We start from the raw sequence: 22,038 nt of genomic DNA, 5'->3' as shown, positions 1-22,038 counted from the left end.
TCCTTACTGATTATCTGTAACGGGAGAGGCTGGCGGGACATGTTACCTCCTCCTTACTAAATTATCTGTAACGGGAGAGGCTGGCGGGACATGTTACCTCCTCCTTACTAGATTATCTATAACGGGAGAGGCTGGTGGGACATGTTACCTCCTCCTTACTAGATTATATGTAACGGGAGAGGCTGGCGGGACATGTTACCTCCTCCTTACTAGATTATCTGTAACGGGAGAGGCTGGCGGGACATGTTACCTCCTCCTTACTAGATTATCTGTAACGGGAGAGGCTGGCGGGACATGTTACCCCTCCTAACTAAAATGTGAAATTCGCCACAAAATACTAATTTTATTCCTTGTATGGCTATAGGCCATCGACTATCGGCGAGAAAAAAAATCATATCAGCTTGATAATGATGATTCTTTATTATACCGAAAGTCGCACAAAAAGTACATGGAGAAGGGAACACAGAGAAAAAGTCTTTGTGATGCAATACAGTATTTATTCATTTCAAATTCAAAACAAAATAATAGAACTTCAAACTGTTAGATGAAGATGCTTTTGGTATAGTATGACAATATACACAGTTTATTGTTCAGTCTATCATAATTACACTGTTGGGGAATTAACTTCATTCTCGGGCTAAAATCTCGTTGGCTTACTCCATTACTTGAAATTGAATCAGTTGTTGGCGTGGATAGATGCGAGAGGATGGGAGCATATGAAGGCGTTTACCGTGAGAGGAAACTGGAGTATCCGATGGAAACTTTCCTGGTCCTGCAGATCAACACTTAAGTCTCTAGAGTGGAAGGCTTGGACATCGCGTCACATCACAAGCAAACGTAAAAAAGTAGGCTAATGTATTAATTAGTAATCCTTCTGCTCAGTCATGTACACATGCGTAACCAAATACATTCCTGGTTTTCCCTGGATTTTTATTTTTGATCACCAGAAAATTATCATTTGGTGATTTTGGAGGAAGTAAAATCGAGGAATTTCACAGGTGCATGAATACTTTACATAAAGGTGCTGCGTTTCTCTTCTAATAAACTTTTTAAATTCGGTAATTAAAGTATAATTTAACACGTCCAACAAAATATTGGTCAACAAAATTATATAATGATCCATTTTATTTCATTTTGTAAGGAAGGTTTCAAACTGATGTTTTCAAAGATGAATAACATTATGCATTGTTTGTCAGATGAACAATTCATTGAAACTCAGTATGGAGTGTATCAGAGGGATGTTCTAAAGCCCGGGTTTTTGGTTTCGGTTTGAATGGTGTTGTGACTTCGGAGGCAGTTGAAAACAACCAAGTTTAACCGCTGGTCCAATCGAAAATTTAAAATTTACACATCCAAAGAAAGTTTTGGCATTCAGATCGATAGAAACGTGGTCAAAGAACAGGCAAACCTCAAAATTCTTGATTTTCTTACAGACCCGAGGAGGTTTCGGACCTATAACAGAAAAAAAACAAGTGATCTACCGTTGTTACAAAAGTTTCTTTGAAGTTGGATGTTTTTAAATGTGTGCGTGTGGCGTGTATTTGGTTTTGGTGACTCAGTGTGGCGTGTTTACGGTTGGGTGACTCAGTGTGGCGTGTTTATGGTTGGTTGACTCAGTGTGACGTGTATATGGTTTGGTGACTCAGTGTGTCGTGTATATGGTTGGGTGACTCAGTGTTACGTGTATATGGTTGGGTGACTCAGTGTGGCGTGTTTATGGTTGGGTGACTCAGTGTGACGTGTATATGGTTGGGTGACTCAGTGTGACGTGTACATGGTTGGGTGACTCAGTGTGACGTGTATATGGTTGGGGGACTCAGTGTGGCGTGTTTATGGTTGAGTGACTCAGTGTGACGTGTATATGGTTGGGTGACTCAGTGTGACGTGTATATGGTTGAGTGACTCAGTGTGACGTGTATATGGTTGGGTGACTCAGTGTGACGTGTATATGGTTGGGTGACTCAGTGTGACGTGTATATGGTTGGGTGACTCAGTGTGACGTGTATATGGTTGAGTGACTCAGTGTGACATGTATATGGTTGAGTGACTCAGTGTGACGTGTATATGGTTGGGTGACTCAGTGTGACGTGTATATGGTTGGGTGACTCAGTGTGACGTGTATATGGTTGGGTGACTCAGTTTGACGTGTATATGGTTGAGTGACTCAGTTTGACGTGTATATGGTTGGGTGACTCAGTTTGACGTGTATATGGTTGGGTGACTCAGTGTGACGTGTATATGGTTGGGTGACTCAGTGTGACATGTATATGCTTGGGTGACTCAGTGTGACGTGTATATGGTTGAGTAACTCAGTGTGACATGTATATGGTTGAGTGACTCAGTGTGACATGTATATTGTTAAGTGACTCAGTTTGACGTGTATATGGCTGGGTGACTCAGTGTGACGTGTATATGGTTGGGTGACTCAGTGTGACGTGTACATGGTTGGCGACTCAGTGTGACGTGTATATGGTTGGGTGACTCAGTTTGACGTTTATATGGTTGGGTGACTCAGTGTGACGTGTATATGGTTGGGTGACTCAGTTTGACGTGTATATGGTTGGGTGACTCAGTGTGACGTATATATGGTTGGGTGACTCAGTGTGACATGTATATATTTGGGTGACTCAGTGTGGCGTGTTTATGGTTGGGTGACTCAGTTTGACGTGTATATGGTTGGGTGACTCAGTTTGACGTGTATATGGTTGGGTGACTCAGTGTGACGTGTATATGGTTGGGTGACTCAGTTTGACGTGTATATAGTTGGGGGACTCAGTGTGACGTGTATATGGTTGGGTGACTCAGTGTGACATGTATATGGTTGGTGACTCAGTGTGACATGTATATGGTTGGGGACTCAGTTTGACGTGTATATGGTTGGGTGACTCAGTTTGACGTGTATATGGTTGGGGGACTCAGTGTGACGTGTATATGGCTGGGTGACTCAGTTTGACGTGTATATGGTTGGGTGACTCAGTGTGACGTGTATATGGTTGGGTGACTCAGTGTGACATGTATATGCTTGGGTGACTCAGTGTGACGTGTATATGGTTGAGTAACTCAGTGTGACATGTATATGGTTGAGTGACTCAGTGTGACATGTATATTGTTGAGTGACTCAGTTTGACGTGTATATGGCTGGGTGACTCAGTGTGACGTGTATATGGTTGGGTGACTCAGTGTGACGTGTATATGGTTGAGTGACTCAGTGTGACATGTATATGGCTGGGTGACTCAGTGTGACATGTATATGGTTGAGTGACTCAGTTTGACGTTTATATGGTTGGGTGACTCAGTGTGACGTGTATATGGTTGGGTGACTCAGTTTGACGTGTATATGGTTGGGTGACTCAGTGTGACGTGTATATGGTTGGGTGACTGTGTGACATGTATATGGTTGGGTGACTCAGTGTGACGTGTATATGGTTGAGTGACTCAGTGTGACGTGTACATGGTTGGGTGACTCAGTTTGACGTGTATATGGTTGAGTGACTCAGTGTGACGTGTATATGGTTGGGGGACTCGGTGTGACGTGTATATGTTTGGGTGACTCAGTTTGACGTGTATATGGTTGGGTGACTCAGTGTGACGTGTATATGGTTGGGTGACTCAGTGTGACATGTATATGGTTGGGTGACTCAGTGTGACGTGTATATGGTTGGGTGACTCAGTTTGACGTGTATATGGTTGGGTGACTCAGTGTGACGTGTATATGGTTGGGTGACTCAGTGTGACGTGTATATGGTTGGGTGACTCAGTGTGACGTGTACATGGTTGGGTGACACAGTGTGACGTGTATATGGTTGGGTGACTCAGTGTGACGTGTATATGATTGGGGGACTCAGTGTGACGTGTATATGGTTGAGGGACTCAGTTTGACGTGTATATGGTTGGGTGACTCAGTTTGACGTGTATATGGTTGGGTGACTCAGTGTGACATGTATATGGTTGAGTGACTCAGGGTGACCTGTATATGGTTGGGTGACTCAGTGTGACATGTATATGGTTGAGTGACTGAGTGTGACATGTATATGGTTGAGTGACTCAGTTTGACGTGTATATGGTTGGGTGACTCAGTGTGGCGTGTTTATGGTTGGTTGACTCAGTGTGACGTGTATATGGTTGGTTGACTCAGTGTGACGTGTATATGGTTGAGTGACTCAATGTGACGTGTATATGGTTGAGTGACTCAGTGTGACATGTATATGGTTGGATGACTCAGTGTGACGTGTATATGGTTGAGTAACTCAGTTTGACGTGTATATGGTTGGGTGACTCAGTGTGACGTGTATATGGTTGGGTGACTCAGTTTGACGTGTATATGGTTGGGTGACTCAGTTTGACGTGTCTATGGTTGGGCGACTCAGTTTGACGTGTATATGGTTGAGTGACTCAATGTGACGTGTATATGGTTGAGTGACTCAGTGTGACATGTATATGCTTGGATGACTCAGTGTGACGTGTATATGGTTGAGTAACTCAGTTTGACGTGTATATGGTTGGGTGACTCAGTGTGACATGTATATGGCTGGGTGACTCAGTTTGACGTGTACATGGTTGGCGACTCAGTGTGACGTGTATATGGTTGGTGACTCAGTGTGACATGTATATTGTTGGGGGACTCAGTTTGACGTGTATATGGTTGGGTGACTCAGTTTGACGTGTATATGGTTGGGTGACTCAGTGTGACGTGTATATGGTTGGGGGACTCAATGTGACGTGTATATGGCTGGGTGACTCAGTGTGACATGTATATGTTTGGGGACTCAGTTTGACGTGTATATGGTTGGGGACTCAGTGTGACGTGTATATGGCTGGGTGACTCAGTGTGACATGTATATGGTTGGGGACTCAGTGTGGCGTGTTTATGGTTGGGTGATTCAGGGTGACGTGTATATGGTTGAGTGACTCAGTGTGTCGTGTATATGGTTGGGTGACTCAGTGTGACGTGTATATGGTTGGGTGACTCACTTTGACGTGTATATGGCTGGGTGACTCAGTGTGACGTGTATATGGTTGAGTGACTCAGTTTGACGTGTATATATTTTGGTTACTCAGTGTGACATGTATATGGTTGATTGACTCAGTGTGACGTGTATATGGTTGAGTGACTCAGTGTGACGTGTATATGGTTGAGTGACTCAGTGTGTCGTGTATATGGTTGAGTGACTCAGTTTGACGTGTATATGGTTGGGTGACTCAGTGTGTCGTGTAACTTTTGAGAGTACGTTTGCATATTTTTGGTGGTTGAGAGTACATTTGTATATTGTTTGTTGGTTGAGAGTACGTTTGTATATTTTTGGTGGTTGAGAGTACGTTTGTATATTTTTGGTGGTTGAGAGAACGTTTGTATATTGTTTGGTGGTTGAGAGTACGTTTGTATATTTTTGGTGGTTGAGAGTACGTTTGTATATTTTTGGTGGTTGAGAGTACGTTTGTATATTGTTTGGTGGTTGAGAGTACGTTTGTATATTGTTTGGTGGTTGAGAGTACGTTTGTATATGGTTGTGTGATTGAGAGGACGTGTGTGGTTGATATGGTTGATATTAACCGCTCTTTGCAGAGCCGTTCTCTAGTACTTGAATCGGATTTCTTGTGTCGTCAATACATTACATTTAAATATTACCATATTGAGTTATTGCTGTTTACATTATATATAATGCTATAAAATGTAACACGAGAGCCACATGATGTCTCGTCTTCTAATTAGGCAAGTCATGTTGTGCTAGGGACTGAAGTTCACGGGACAGTTATCGTCAGTTTTATATTGACTGATACTTACTTGTTATTTTGGTGGTCCAAACAGGCTCTCCGTTAACAATGATCGCAATATCAACAGCTATATTTCTGTCAAAGGATGCATTTCCACAAACTGAAAATAGAAATCACATGTACATTTACGTCTCCCATTGCCTCAATTTTAATCTTTACATCTATGAGCGGATAGATGCACAGGCGCTTGCATAGAAAATATGACTTTCAATTTTTCTTTTGATATGACAGTGGTATGTGTAATCTGTTAAGTACAATCTTCAGCTTAACAGATTACACATACCACTGTCAAAAAAAAAAAAAAATGAAAATAACATTTTCTATGCAAGCGCCTGTGGATTGATGCAGTCAAGATGACATGACCTGATTGTTACACCATTTTCATCAACATCATGGAAATGCTTCCTTATGCGCTACGAATAAATTAAACGCAGTGAGAACTTTGATTAAGAAAAACTGCGTTATTATGACGTCTTGATCATTGTCACGGCGAAGCTTTGTAATATGTGTCAGATTGGTTGCAAATCAATCACAGAAAGGATTTAGATATACTTTATTTTTCAATGAACTGGGCAATTGGTGAAAACAAAGGACTATTTGTTTATGAAAGACAGGGTTTAACATATATGTTAATGTAAACATAATAATTAAACGCTTGCTAGATTGTATTTATTGTCAATATGAATGAAATCTGGATGATGGCGCCCGTTCTATGTATCTCTCAACCACATTACATTGATGATCACAATAGATACAAGCTAAGAAGCTTTTAATTGTCAAAAACAGTCTTACCATGCAATGGCGGCAGCACACGAAGACGAATATCAACACAACAGGAACAGGAAGTGCGTCCACAGTTGCATGACTTATTTCCATGCAAGTCTTCTGTCAGTTCAGCAAGTTTGGTGAATTCTGTGATTTCCTCCTTAGCTAGTTCATGTCTAAGCTCTCCTTGTAAACCTGTAAAGCAGTTTTCAGTCATGTTTATGGTACCATAATAATTATATGATATTTCCGTTTAATAACATCCACTTAAGCATATCTCTAACATTTCTATCATTTAGCTACAGACAAAAATGATAATGGCTGTTTGTCAGTCATTTAATGAGATTTGATTCCATTAAAAGAAAGGAGCATCCCTTGATGTTCGCAAAACATTCATTATGTAGAAATTTTCGTATTAACACTGTAGTGAATACGAAATTAGCCTTTCGATATAAAGAAGACAACTATAAAAAGGTATATCATTTTGCTATTGAATACATTTCTTTTCTTCTTTTTTTTTTTATTTCAAAGTATATTTTGATACAATGTATGTCAATAAATGATTCGTATGATTTAACATTTAACAAACCTCTCAGGAAAGTCCTATAATCCTTGGCCTGGCATACGACTAACACAGCCGCAAGGCAAAGGAGAGATATTACAGACATACGCATATCGCCGATGATACTGAGCTCCTCCTGCAAGACGTGTACTGCGTCCGCTTTTTTCTTATTTTATACAGAAAATATGCGGAAATAATTAACTTCAAGTTTCCATCTCGTGACTTGTACAAGGAAATAAATTGAAATAATAAAACTTTCGAAGTATGAGTAATTGGCATCCATGTAGGGTATATGTATCGATAATATTTATGTTTTGAGATATCTAAAAACTTCTCGGCCGTCATCAATATTCTTTACCAGATAAATTAGCAATATTGGGCATTATATTAATGTCATATTTGTTACCGGGATCGCTATATATAAATGGCCTATTTCTGATTATTTTTTTGTTATTTAGGTAACAAAACAGTTGTTTCCTGTTTTTCAATATCAGTCAACAGTCAAAAATATTTCCATGAGGTGTAGGGATCAACTAGATGAACTCTTTCCCTACGAGGGGCCGCGGTGGCCGAGTGGTTAAGGTGTCCCGACACTTTAACACTAGTCCTCCACCTCTGGGTTGCGAGTTCGAAACCTACGTGGGGCAGTTGCCAGGTACTGAACGTAGGTCGGTCGTTTTTCTCCGGGTACTCCGGCTTTCCTCCACCTCCAAAACCTGGCACGCCCTTAAATGACCCTGGCTGTTAATAGGACATTAAGCAAAAACAAACCAAAACTTTCCCTACGACCTATTTTTATTGATAACTTGAAACATAGACTGTCGGAATACAGCGCATTTTTTCTTAATTCACTTCTTATTTATTGTATTTAATTCACAATTGTTATAAATCGCGGCTGTATTTCTCTTCAGTACATCTTCTATCCCACTTTGTCAGAATTGAGATATTAAATATTTCCTTTCTCTCTTCACTGTTCTGTCTTTGTTTGCTTTGTTTTCCTCTGTTGGTTTGTCCTTCTCGTTCTCATTTGACCCTGCCTGTTGTGAGAACGTTAATCTTCTAAAAGCAAAAACAAAAAAAAAACAAAAAACAAAAACAAAAACAAAACCCAGAAAAACAAAAAAATAAACAAAAAACATTAACAAAACAAAAACAAACAAAAAACAATATAAAAAAAAATAAACAAAAGTAAAAACAAAAGCGAAAACAACATATACATGTATGAATGTAACTTTTAGTCGATTTAGTATATGTACGAAATAAAAACTTGGGCAAGACTTTTTTGTCTGTCTATATATAGTTAAGCAGGTCAGCTTCTACCTGTAATGTTTGGCAACAAAACATTGATAACTGATACACCTGTACCCTGACTATTGTATTAGCATTCTGACATGTATATATTTTCACAATTGTTTGTGATCACAATCTAAATGTCTTTCAAATATTTGCATATTTGATATTCCTTCCATCAAGGTTACACCCATAATGTTGTGATAAACTGACTGAGAAGACAACCGCCAATCTCACGTTTAATTTACAGAATAGCAATCTTCCTTGTACAGTTTATGATAAATCTGCCAGTCACACAATGAGTCATGATGTATATATACGACACGGTCACCAAAATTTAATATATTATATATGTATATATTATTGCCATAGGAGATATATTTTCATAACTAACTCATTAATAAATTTTAGCAATTTTAGACTGATAGACGTAGTACCGTTCTCTTCTTACCTGTAAAGATGAAGTAACAACCAGTAATTTAAACTGCTGTTCTAATTTAATTAAAAATTTTGTGAGTATTTTATGATCCACATTCATATTGATTTCTATATATACATGTATATGCATTTTACACACTATGACATGTCAGTTTACTTGCCAAGATAATATCGCCGTGATAAATTATCTAGGAAGTCGATGGCAGAAATATGCCACCATAAGATATATAACTGAATTTCCGACTTTCTAGATAATTATCATGGCGTTATTATCTCGGCAATTAAGCTAATATGTCGACATATTTTTCGAATTATGGCAACATATTTGTTTATGATGTTGAAATATGTCGTCATCTTTAAGTCGTAAGTTGGCAACTCGATGGCAGAAATATGCCACCATACAACTGTACTTTGTATCGTGCTACAACTACTAATAAAAAGAGAATATTGAATGGTTTCCCGTAAATAATATACTTAGTCCTAGATACTGCATTATATTACTTCGCTGTGTCATACGAGTAAATTCACGTGACCCATATCAGACTGACAGTCCTAAAAATCACAACTTTCGGAGTTCCTCGTGGGTGTTCGATTAGCTGACTGTGACGAAATCGTCCGAGGTGTTCCAATTTATAATTCAGCAGACGACCATTTCCTTGGAGCCTGAAGTTGGTTCCGAGTTCCGAGGTCCGTTTAAGTAAAACGGAGCAAGGAACCAGTTCTGAGTTCCGTTTAAGAAAAACAGAACTGCTATGTACATGTATAAGCTTTACGGGACTAGGTCCCAGTTCCAAGTTCCGTTTTATCTTGAAAAGTTCCGTTTTACTTCAACGGAACTCGGAACCAACTTCAGCCCCCATTTCCTTTGTAATCACCAGTCAGTATGCCAGAAGGGAAACGTGTGTTGAATGGGTTTTTGTTTTTTTTTGTTTTTTTTTGGTTTTTTGTTGAATTCGTTAGCGGACAGGATTATGGAGCTTGATTACCTTTATTCAAGAAAAAAATAAACAACAAACAATTTGACAGAGTTAATCCACAAGTGCATGAAAACAGATTAATTCCGATGATGATGTCACAGTGAGAGAGCACATTGAGTCTGAAGGTGGCAACTCGGCAATTTGTTGAAAAAATGAGAATCCAGAATACGGTAAGAAAACTGAGGACAAACTCAGATATGAGGAAATTCTCTACTTGTTAAATACTAGAAACGAGGAAGGGACATAGAAGAACATTAAAGAGGAGTTTACATTGGCCAAAAAGAAACGTAAAAGGGACTTAAATCTGCAAAACCCGAGGATTTATCCAGGAAATGAATTGATTTGTTGGAACTTAGTGAGAGAAAAGGGAATAGATTTGAATTCCGATTTTGCCGGACGTCTATTGGATTGCTGGTTACGTGTAGCTTTCGAACAATAATCAACTTCGAAATTCACCGATCTAAATTTTATCAATGTTTTGTCGTATGCATATTGCTATACATGTATTTCAAAATTAAGTATTTAGAAGTATTTTTGTTTGAATTGTTCAGTTATTACGCGAATATTTTGCTGACATGTTCAAATGAAAGCATTATTAGGCAAGTTCACGTATACTCGATATGTAAACAATGTGCAGGTAAGTTGTTGCAGCCCCGTTCTCGGCTCCTTGACAAATCTCGCAATAAAATAAATGCGGCGAGTTATTTTATCACTGATGTCTCAAGGATTCCCCCGGTCAAGCGTCCAGGCTAGTGGTCATCTTAATGTAAGGAGAGCGTGAATGAGCATCTTGGATTGCCATTAACACGTGTGTGCAATTAGAATTTTAGGTTATTTGGAAGTATGCAGCTTTAATTGTTATACATCTTAAATGTTAAGCACCAGCATCGGTTGTTGCTATTTTATTAAAACTTTGAATCAAGCATTCAGTGTCTAAGTATATGATGAACAGAATAAAACATGGTAACATCCATATCATGGTCTGATATTGGGTCCTCAGGCTGATATTGCATGTGATATTGATTTTACCATGTAATAGTCTCTATATATTTCACGAGCATGACAGTATATCGATATTTTCACGAGTGCGAAGCACGAGTGAAAATTATCGAAATACTCTATCATTCTGTGAAATATATGTTGAATTCAACGGGAAACCATTCAATTTTTCAATGATTGGAAAATTTAGCAAGTTTCCATGAGGTGAATACTAAGGTTCACTCGGATTGGTCAATAACTTCAAAATATATTTTCACTGCAAAATCTTATCTTTTTACTGCTCATCACGTCAGTGAAAATATATGTTTTATCAGTTCGATAAATTTCTATATTGCACTGAAAAAATCAATGAAAATTAGCTTAATGTTTAAACATGTTGAAATGTGGCTAATGAAATATTATTGCTTGGGGACTTGTGTAAATCTTAAGTTTTGTATACAGTTACACGAAAAAAATATATCAGAGACGTGAAACTTTCATTGATAACAGTCGGATCTGTGTGTAAAGGATTTATTTTATCTGCTTCACTTGATGACCCACGATGTTAAACAACAGAAATATGAATAATACTTATTAGATAATTTGTGTTTTATCAGAGTGCTAAATCTTTTGCAGGAATCACCGCCTTACTATTGACTTTTGGATTAAGGGGAAATAAGGTTTAAGATTTTGTTTTCATGCTGTATCTTTCATATTATATTAAAACTCATCTTACTGAAATTACTATTTCGCTTCACAATTCGGTATGAAATGCTTGTTCTTTTCCAAATTACACGTTACAATGATAGTTATACAAACCGTTTATTAAAGGGAGACAACCCTTACAGGAATACATAACTCTTGCAACCTTATTCTGGAAGAGAGATGCGTCATAATATTTTGTTTATAATTATTTATTGACAAGTGGTTGTTTACAGGAAGTGTGTAAGAGAATTCTAGAAAAGAAAAAGTTGTCGAATGTACTTGAAATATCTATGTGAGTTCTGTTGGATTATTAATTGCCTGGAACTGTGAATGGTTGGATTAATAAACATTCTTAATTCTGAAGAAACCGAAAAGTAAGGATAACCCAGGGACAGCCATTATAAGATAAGAAATTAACAGTGTTGATTTAATACACCACATTGTACACTACTTTTAAAAACGTAATTGTGAACTGTCTCTGTAACTTAGCTGCTGGGTTTAATCTTTCTGTTATTATCACGTAGCAGTATAAAATCACACTAAATCGGCACATTTGGTCAAATCAGATGGTTAATATTTTTCGTGTGTAAATGTACCGTTTTTCATATATAAAGATAGATAAAAAAATGTTTTAAGAAGCTAAATATGAACTTATATCCCCTTCACGAAAGATATGTAATTTTCCTTATTTTTTTTTTTTTTTTTGTCTTTTAGGAAACCAAAATATGCTTTCTGATGTTTGCTTTAAGGAGATATTTTTCGTATTATCATATTGAAAGTTCTGATGCAATCAGTTTGTGGTTAGCGCCAGTTTTTTCAGTAAAAAGTATTAACTTCTTTTAAAGTGGTGATTGGTTAGGTTGGTTTATTTTCTGACACCAATCAAATAGCTAGTCGTGTGCCTTTGAATTTGCCATGACATCTTCCAGAGGTGCAGAGAGCGAAAGTGGCCGTTATCCATTGAGTATCGACGATGTCAAATTGTGTATTTCATTTCTAACGGGGGACTATTCTAAAGGCGGAGATCATCAAGCTGTCTTATTCTTTGAAATATACCCGTAACTATGTTGTTCTGTTTTGACATTGATCTCCCTGTGTATTAACTATTAAGCATCTACTGTGTGCCTGTTAAAACCGCTATGAAATGTTAAATGGTTTTTTCTGACTTTGAAGTTATATATGGCAGATCACAAATACAGTCCATTATGATGTAAAATAGGCACAAAGTTACAATAAAATATTTAAATACGACGTTTTACGATCTGATAAAGAGCTTGTACTGTTCTGATGTTTGTAACGAGCAGATCTATACACGGAAGAAGAAGAACAACAAAAATGTACATTTCGTTTTTTAATAATAACTGATAAATTCATCATATAATGCTCAATCGAACATCCAATGATATATCTACTGTAGCTAGCCCAGGCTGTTTTATATGTGCATCTTGTGTATATCATACAATTCTAACGGATAAAGCAACGAAGTCTGGCGCATTTACGACTTGGTAGATATAAATAAGCGTACAATTATACCAGTTTGTCCATTGTAAGCATTTGCCTGGTAACCTGTCTGCGGGTTGTCTATTTCAGAACTAATTTGATATTCACAAACGATAATGTGTCGGATTCAAAGTGGAGTAGTAGTACTAATCAAACACACTTCGATTGTATAAATATATAATTTATCTATATTTCCTGATAAGGAACGTTTGATAGTTAAAGCGCAGAATACAAAAAAAACTGTATTTCAATTGATGTTCCGCTTCGATGGATTCCATTAGATCATACCAGTTATAGTGCGGTTTTATGAATTCCCAAAAATCTTTCAAGTTATGGTCCATTTTTATAAATTTCTTTTCTAATTAACATGAACACCACACCTCAATAACCCTGTTTATTAGTCAATATTTTTTGTTTGTTTATTAATTCATTTGTTTCTTTTTGTTGTCGATGCCAATAGAGATATGAATTTGACATGTGACGTATGACTTTGCGGGAAATGCGTATACTTATCACCACATGTAACAAAATAATGATATGCGCAACAAAATAAAAGCTCTTCGCAAATCTGCATTTTATATGTGTACATAAAAATATGATTTAATTCAGTTTAAGCTTCTCAGTCTACCTGGTTCAGATGCACGCTATACAAATACATGCACAATAAAGCGGCGCCATTTTCTTCCGTTCAAATCGGAATGAATGGGTGAGTCAAGATGAAAGTTGAGAGATCCAATGGATCACACTCTATGAACAAAATATGGAACCCAATAGGTGTCCAAATCCTTTATTTTCTTCTTAAGAAGGAGTGACAGTTTTATCGCACCTGGAGGAGTAGTCTTGGTGAAAAGGAACCAATGATGTAAAACGGATAACATTATCTCTCTGTCGCAAAGAGGATGGCGACCAGTACTGTTACACACGTATTCATTTAAACCCTTCTTTGAATCTGATTTCCTTTGGAATTATTTCGGATTAAGAAATCCGAGGTTGTATGAACTCTGACCTCTTCCGCATCCCACTCTCACATGATAAATTAGCCAGAGAAATTTGTAATTAAACAGACAATATTTACTTTTGGATATAAACTAACTAGAGATTCGCGGTTGAATAAACAATATTTACATTTGGATGGCAATGCCACGATTTACACTACCTAGAGATTCACGGTTGAATAAACAATATTTATATTTAAATGGCAATGCTACGATATTTACATTTGGATGGCAAAGCGACGATATAAACTAACTAGAAATTCGCGGTTGAATAAACAATATTTACATTTTGATGGCAAAGCAACGATATAGACTAACTAGATAGATTAACAGTCTATGACATCATAACTGACACCAACATATTGTATCCCTGTGTTCCCCTCCTGTAAGCACAGTTTATGTCTACCTTTATATCACACATCAATCGACCGCCTTTAATTATATGTGGAGGAATTTTGTGTGGGGATTATGTACAATGAAAAGCTATACAGTTTTAAAGTGATGCAAGTTTTGTATAGAAAGTGTGAGAAAGGTTTCTTCGTAAATCAACCTTTGCCAGCTGTTCTAAGAACCTGTCAAAACCTAACGGTATTTGATTCTCTATAGATTTTGTGACTAATCTAATCTTAAATCGCGCGACGTTTAAGTGTCAAATTAAAAGTATGCACAGTAATTGTCTTTCTGATAATTTTATCAAAGGTTAAATTTCGGTATGATAGGGATTTTTGTTTCGTGGACCAGTTAGTGGTCTTTTCCAAATATTGACACCATACTGAACTTTGTCGTTGGTAAAATCACCAGTAGGACACTGTAATCCTTAATAGAATCGCAAGACCAAAAGAACCGACCCTGAATATAACCAACATTACCTGGGTATACAATGTACTTGCTTAATGTGCTTAACGCAAAGTTAAGTCTCACCATAAAATTTTACGCTATGTTTGATAAATAAATGCAGCCCCGGTGCGTAAAAAGTGCTAGTTTACAAACCAAACAGTTTTAACCATGATGGACGTGTCTGACACCTTGGCGTTTTCTCCAACAATCCACAACGAAGAAACTAGTCTTCCTTCAGTGGTAACCATTAGGTAATTCCAAAATGGCACCGCAGGAAAGATCCTCTCGTTTGATGCCGATTTCTTTACGTGCCCGACATGTCTAATGAATTGTGCGGCCACCTCCTCTTGATAAAACTCTACGCTGTCCGGAGAAAAGGCGTTAATTGTACCGTTCGGAAATGTTACCAATAATCGTAACATGCCGCCTGATTTCAGTGATCTGCTCAGCTCGTTCTTAGACCCCTTTGTAACATGGCCCGTGTTTGATACCGCTAAGAGTTTTCTCCATGCCCGCGTATCAGCAAACCAGTTGACGTTGAACTTAAATGTCTCGCTACTTTCCGTCCTATTTGACTCAATGTACATTTTCATAACATTTGCAAATCCTGATGAAGAAATCATCTGCCAAAACGTGTAGGGATCGAATTGAAATCGACTCTGATTTGAAACGGATAGCTGGCTGAGAAGCTGTGCGGTCACGTGTCCATTTGACTCCATAAAGAGGCTATCCGGTTCCCCCGATATATTGGTCACGTGTCCATTTGACTCCATAAAGAGGCTATCCGGTTCCCCCGATATATTGCCATTTACAATCATTCGGATTCTTCTTCCGGAAAGAACGCTAGCACGCAGCCTTTTGACTGTACCCTGAAGAACATCACCGCTGTTGGCATGCGAGTATACAAGAGACCAACAAGCGTCTGAATAAAAATCTGCGAATTTCTGCTTTCTGGGGTTGATCCTAACCAGAAAATGCGTTCCTACGGACCAGATATGGTTTTCCCGTGTGCCATCAGAACCGTAGTTATAGTAGATCCAACTCTCATACAATTTGCGAACTTCGATACCGTCAGATTGATGATATATCGCAGTTTTCAATCGGCGATCGGAGTGAGCAACGGCCAAGCTAGGATTGAAAGTCATCTGGTCTACCGGCAAAACTAGTCCCGCAGTCCCGAGACGAATTTCAGAGCCATGGTGGATAGCTGATAACAGTTTTGATAAAGAACTACAGAACTGTTGAGCTTGGTCGTTGCTGGAAAATATTGGATATTTTCCCGTGGGTTTACAAAAATGTCTGAAACAAACAAAAACAAGATTTTTAAACGTGTTTTGTTTAACAGTTTTTATTAAATATTCAAACCTGCACAATCATGTTTTGGGTAAGTATTCGTATTTGGTAACTTCCTGTTAATAACTTCAATATGATTGAGTATAATCACGCTACATTATCAAATAATGTGACCATTGTGTAGCTCTTTTTCCTTTTTCTCTTGGATCATTCGAAAACTAGAAAAGGGGCTAGAACTCTTTTCCTTTAGAGGCGACTAATGTGAGGCGTTGAGAGTAATCGCATTTTTCTCGTCGTGCAATGATCAGAAAAATCAAAATTGACGATTTATAAATCAGTCACCCGACCTTGAATGATTTAAGAAAGTTTAACGACAATCAAACTCATACTTAAAAACAATATTGTTATATATTTACCAGTGCTTAAACGACAGAAATGTAAGATGTATGTTTGTGGTTTACTCAAGGAAAATAACTCTTAAAAGGACCTAGACCTATTTAGAACATTCTGGAAGATATAATGTTTTGTTTACAAGTTTTAGTGTTTATTGACAAATGGTTGTTTACAAGAAGCGTCTAGAGAATTCCAGAAAAGAGAAAGTTGGAGAATGTATTTGTAAGATTTGGTAATATAGTATAAATACTACGAGAGACAAATTGTTTTTCATAACTGGATTACAATTGTCAAGGAGAGTTACATGTTGTACATGAATGATATTAGATTGTTAATTGCCTGGAGCCGTGAACTGTGGATTAATAAACATTTTTAATTCTGAGAAACGGATAGGAGGGATTACGTAAGAACAGCTGTTATAAGATAAGTAATTGACATTGTTGATTTGATACACAACCTTATACACCATTTAATTGTAATTGTGAATTATCTCTGTAACTTGCTTAGTTTTGTATTTAGCATTAGTTTATGTTGTGAATTTAGCTGCTTGTTTTTATCTTTCTGTTATTATCACGTAACGATACAATAAAATTAGGTAAACCGGCTAAAATGAAGAACATTGAGCTGAAAGGAAATATAATTCCTACCTTGTAAACCATGCCATGCCAACAAAGCCAATGTCATCTGAATCGTTAGAATGGAAATTATCTCCAATATGATACTCTTTCTTCTGGTAAAATCCCGTTGAACAGAATAGATAAAACATACGTATTGCTGTCTCTGAGAATGTGTCCCAAGCTGTCTTGACGACGTGGAACAAAGACTGTGAACAAAAGGTCGCGTTTTCTTCCATGTTGTCCATATTTGTCGAATCAATGTTGAAGGTCCGATTCCAGGATGGAACATATATCCGTACATCGGGAGCGGATCGAAAGGCAGCTTTCAGGTCATCCAGTTTTCCAGAAATCACAATCCCATCCTTGTCTGTCTCGTAAATTTTGGTCCATTGGTTATCGTTTTCGCCTGAAAGTCATGGAACATTTTCTTATTACTTTCGGCTTGACAGCCAATCGGTTTTGTACTACATGATACAACAAGAGAATAACATATGAAGACAACAACATTGCATAAACTTACACGTTGTAACACACATAATTATATACGTCTGAGCAGAGACTTGCATATATATATATATACATCTCCGGTCTGAGAAAACTATAAAAATCTAACAAACGATTTAATTTGAACGATAGCGCATTGCAGTGGTGCCGTGCTGGTCGAATGAGAAGGCTGAGCGGTAATCGGAGCCACTGTAATAAGCGCATAATTATGTACATGTAAAAGCTCTCCTGTGACACTGCGATACATCTTACTGGAAATTTCCTGCGATTCGCAGTAAAGCAGGAAATGTATGTATGTTTGTTACGAGAGTAAGGTACATGATGTAGCGCATGGCGAAGGAAAATGAGTAACACGTGTACAATTGTACACTATTCATACATGTATACTGTATATCTACAAGCATGAAGCATACAACGATGTCAACTAGCAAAATATGAATGAATTGTATACGTGTACTAGACGTGTATATCACAGAGACTTGAAACAGTCTATATCTTACAAAATATCACGCACGCCAAGAAGTATCGGGGTGCCTCGTTCTTATACCCAGATGACACATAATTCGACGCCATATTTGATGCAATGCCTCGTAGCGTTTCGAAATACACTGGTATAGAACGCCATAGCTACCTTAAGACCAAAGGTCTTATATCATCATGTCACTATGTTATATCATCATGGCGACATAATACTATAACGTGATGCTATAAAATGGTGATATAAAACCTAAGTCTTTAGGCAGCCACATGTATGGCGTTCCATACACTGGGATTAAAAGCCTATTTTGTGGCGAAATAGACAGAAATTAAACGCAAGTCACACGTTTGATTTCTGGTTTGGTATAATTTAACAAAACTGTGTATAGTTTGATATTATGAGAGGGAAAGAGGTATGGTCCTTTTCCGCTTATCATGACCTAGGCCACGTACAGCGATAGTACAGGTGAAATATCATGTGACCCCAGTGATTCCCACCGTACCAAAATAGATCGTTATGGTCCATTGGCGCGCTATGTGTTGTGAACTGATTATGTAGTTAAACAATACCATATGAAATAAAGTTAAATTGACATGTTAAATAGGATTGTTTACACTATTAATCCATATATGCCTGTTGTCAACGCTGCAGTTCTTTTACATTTTACTTGTAATGGTTATAATTTCACTCTTTTTCGTTGTTGTATCCAAATGAAAATGTTGCGTTCTGTGTCACCCGTGTATGTACGTTACTTGGCCACCTCAAGCTGTATGTCACCACATTAACAGTGTGAACAGTAGCAGCACAAACATGTCTGAATACGATCTGAACATGAGATTTGAGGTTGTTGAATTTGGCGAATATTGCCGAAAAGAAGTCGGAATCCAACAATATAAGTTTGAGTTTAAAAAAAAAAATAGTGAAATTGACTCTGAAAATGACCGCTTGGTTAACACAGACTGGTGTAATAATCGGTCAATCACCAATAAATGTATATTAGTTATGTGTTTACCATTTCTTACTCATTACCAAAGAAAGGAACACAGCATCAACATTTTAAAATAAAATTATGTGCCATTTCATTCGCAAATTAATATTCAAATAAACATACCAACAATACAACAGTTCTGGATATTGTGGTTTGTGAGAAAAGACGATACACACGTACAGTAAATGCATGCGTTATATTCTATACAAAACCCGCTTCTAGTAATGAAGGAGACTTAATTCAGAAAGTAAAATATTATAATCATCACGTATGAATACCAGTGGTGAAGCCTACAACAAACTTCTACATATACAGATTTTATCCCTTATTTTACATGTCATGGTCTCAGGGATCAAGGACGATTAAATGCTTGAGAAAGATATAATTTATATATGATCGTTGTCAGTGAAATTATATAAAAGTGATTCGCAACAATTATAATATAATTGATACTTTCTGTACAGGTATAAAGCATAGGTACTTATTAAAATCATCATTTTAGCTCCGTTTTTTATGATAAAAGCCTACAATTTATTTCATCGTGACTAATCATAATTAATACTAAAACTTATAAACTCGCAATGATTTTCGTGTATGATTTTTTTTCATTTTTTTTTCATTTTTTGCTATTATTTTTTTAATTGTGTCATTATTATGAAGTGATCGAGAACCTTGTGGTTTTGCTTTCCATTCGTGTCGCAAGTCATATCTTCAATTAAAAAGGGACTTTTAAAAGATGTATAACATGTTCGGAGAATTACGAATTCTAAAGTTTGAATGGGTTAGTATACCGCTAAATAATTACCAGGTGTGAAATTACAGTCCACAAGCTCGTCACACCTGTCACTGCACCACAGGTGTCTGTGATTTCTGGTGTTCTAATCGGCACACGCCGATAATTGCTTGTGAGTTCACGTGTTTGGTTTCTGTGCGCTTCAAAAAAGTTCCGAAGACATGCTTTTACAGGTTGTACATAAATTGAGCTTGAATTTTATTAAGAATTGCGTTTATACTATAGGGAATACATTTTCAAGTTGTTGAAATCAAACACATTATTTTTGGAATTCAGTGAGTTTCGTTTTCCTTAGGTTTGTCTATAGAATAATTAACCTAAGTTACCTCATTCATATATATACCCATGAAACTACCGTCTGAAATCAGACATATGCGTCGATGATATATGGATTTTCATGAATTGTTTGAGGGTCGTTGTCAAAATCACTGGTCTGGTAACGTTGTTTTCATTTTCTGCCGAATCCCTAAGAATGGCCTCGTCGTTTGTAATTGTCTCGCGTGTAGTTAAATGAGAGTCGATTTAGATGTATATATGTAGCAGAAGCCAAAATAAGCTGTGTCCCTCGAGGTATATTCATAAACAAATACAGATTCATGCTCATAACGAACGCATTTAATGATTAAAATAATATATTTGTATTGTGTAAATTAGAATTTCATATTTACCTATCTATTGATCGGACGCACGTACCGTAACGGCCGGTAATTATATAATCCAGAGACCTATCTAAGCTAGTTGTGGCGACTTTCAATTTAAGCGGTACATAAACAATGGTTTAGCATTGCCAGGGGCAATAATTTCCTTTCAAATAAAGCGATATTTCAAATAAACCGATTTCAAAATAACCGATGAAACAAGACAAAGAAGGCATTTGGACGGGGATTTTATTTCACTTCAAATTAAACGATATTTCAATATATCCGATTTCAAATTAAGTGGGTTCGACTCTATATTTTTATCTAGATATTCTTTATGTAAAATGACATGTAGCGGACCCACTGGAAGCCCGCTTAAAGCCCGCTCGAGCCCGCGCCCGAACTCGCTCAAGCCCGCTCGAAGCCCGCCCGAATCCCGCTGCAATCCCGCTGCAAACCCGCTCGTATTCTGAGCGGATGGCTGCGCGGATCAACGCTCTGTGAGCGTTTGAGTACCAAATCACCCTCCTCGTACTGTACATGTACATGTATATAGAATGACGTAGAACTAGAGGTAAAAAGGTCGGGAGTTCCCAAAATGGGGGTTTCCCCGTCCATCTTTTGACTACACGTGTGCTCTTATATGCCATTAAACCTATACAATAACATCATAAATCATTTGTATAAAAAAAACATAATTTTTCAGGTAGCAAAAACTTCAAACGTTAATTTGACGTAAATTCTCATCATTTCATCTTGAAAATGAGCATTGAATGGATGGAGTCACTATCAAAAATTGATAGTAAATATTGAGTTGTTTGGGTCCTGAAAACCATTTCAATATTTATCAGAAGAAATCACCGTTTTGTGAGTATGTTATGGTGGCTTTAATAGACCTACCAGATGCGATACAATGTGGGGTTCCGTCAGCACGGACAGCGCACCTTGACAGCCCCGAACACAGATTTCGGCTACAGGGAGATATCAGATTCTAGTGAAGACAAAAGCATGATAGATTATTGTCGTTTAATGACTAATTAATATATCTTCATTGAAAAGTCATGGTATTAAAAAACACGGTAAAGTAAACATAAAAAAACACACTAAAATTGTCGTTAATTTTGATTAGTTTTGGTGTTAGGATGTTTTCCGTAGGTTTTGTAATAGTTTAAACAAGCGAACACCAATCTAGAGAACAAAAAATAGCGACAAATATCGAAAAAAAAACAAAAACAAAAACAAACAAACAAACAAAAAAAAACAAAAAAATTGACCTTAATTTTGATTGTTTATGGTGTTTGGATGTTTTCCGTAGGTTTTGTAAGAGTTTAAACCAGCGAACACCAATCTAGAGAACAAAAAATAGCGACAAATATCGAAAATATCAACAAAAAAATTGACCTTAATTTTGATATTTTTTGGCGTTTGGATGTTTTCCGTAGGTTTTACAATAGTTTAACCTGCGCAAACCACTCTAGAGAACAAAAAATAGCGAACGGTATGAAAATACATGGT

The 22,038-nt window shown here is 37.2% G+C and overlaps 1 protein-coding gene across 1 annotated transcript; it reads right to left on the bottom strand.

Moving 5' to 3' along the window:
* Nucleotides 1-469: 469 nt before the first annotated feature.
* LOC117317899 lies at nt 470-7,252 on the bottom strand. Its single transcript, XM_033872868.1, has 4 exons — nt 7,127-7,252; nt 6,565-6,732; nt 5,783-5,872; nt 470-1,452 (listed from the first exon to the last, which is right to left on the bottom strand). The coding sequence occupies exons 1-4, from the start codon at nt 7,209-7,211 to the stop codon at nt 1,244-1,246; spliced, it is 552 nt and encodes a 183-aa protein (XP_033728759.1). The 5' UTR covers nt 7,212-7,252; the 3' UTR covers nt 470-1,243.
* Nucleotides 7,253-22,038: the final 14,786 nt, after the last annotated feature.

The sequence above is a fragment of the Pecten maximus genome, chromosome 19, assembly GCF_902652985.1.
Source record: "Pecten maximus chromosome 19, xPecMax1.1, whole genome shotgun sequence".
Lineage (NCBI taxonomy): Eukaryota > Metazoa > Mollusca > Bivalvia > Pectinida > Pectinidae > Pecten > Pecten maximus.
The sequence above is the reverse complement of the archived record's forward strand: the minus strand, read 5'-3'. Positions and strand labels throughout refer to the sequence as shown.

Bases quoted from the DNA above. Each gene is read 5' to 3' on its own strand.
- LOC117317899 (XM_033872868.1), bottom strand. From the start codon at position 7,211: ATGCGTATGTCTGTAATATCTCTCCTTTGCCTTGCGGCTGTGTTAGTC. The intron at 6,733-7,126 runs GTTTGTTAAATG...ACTGCTTTACAG, and splicing joins TTATAGGACTTTCCTGAGAG to GTTTACAAGGAGAGCTTAGA. The intron at 1,453-5,782 runs GTAAGTATCAGT...TTTCTGTTATAG, and splicing joins TTGGACCACCAAAATAACAA to GTCCGAAACCTCCTCGGGTC.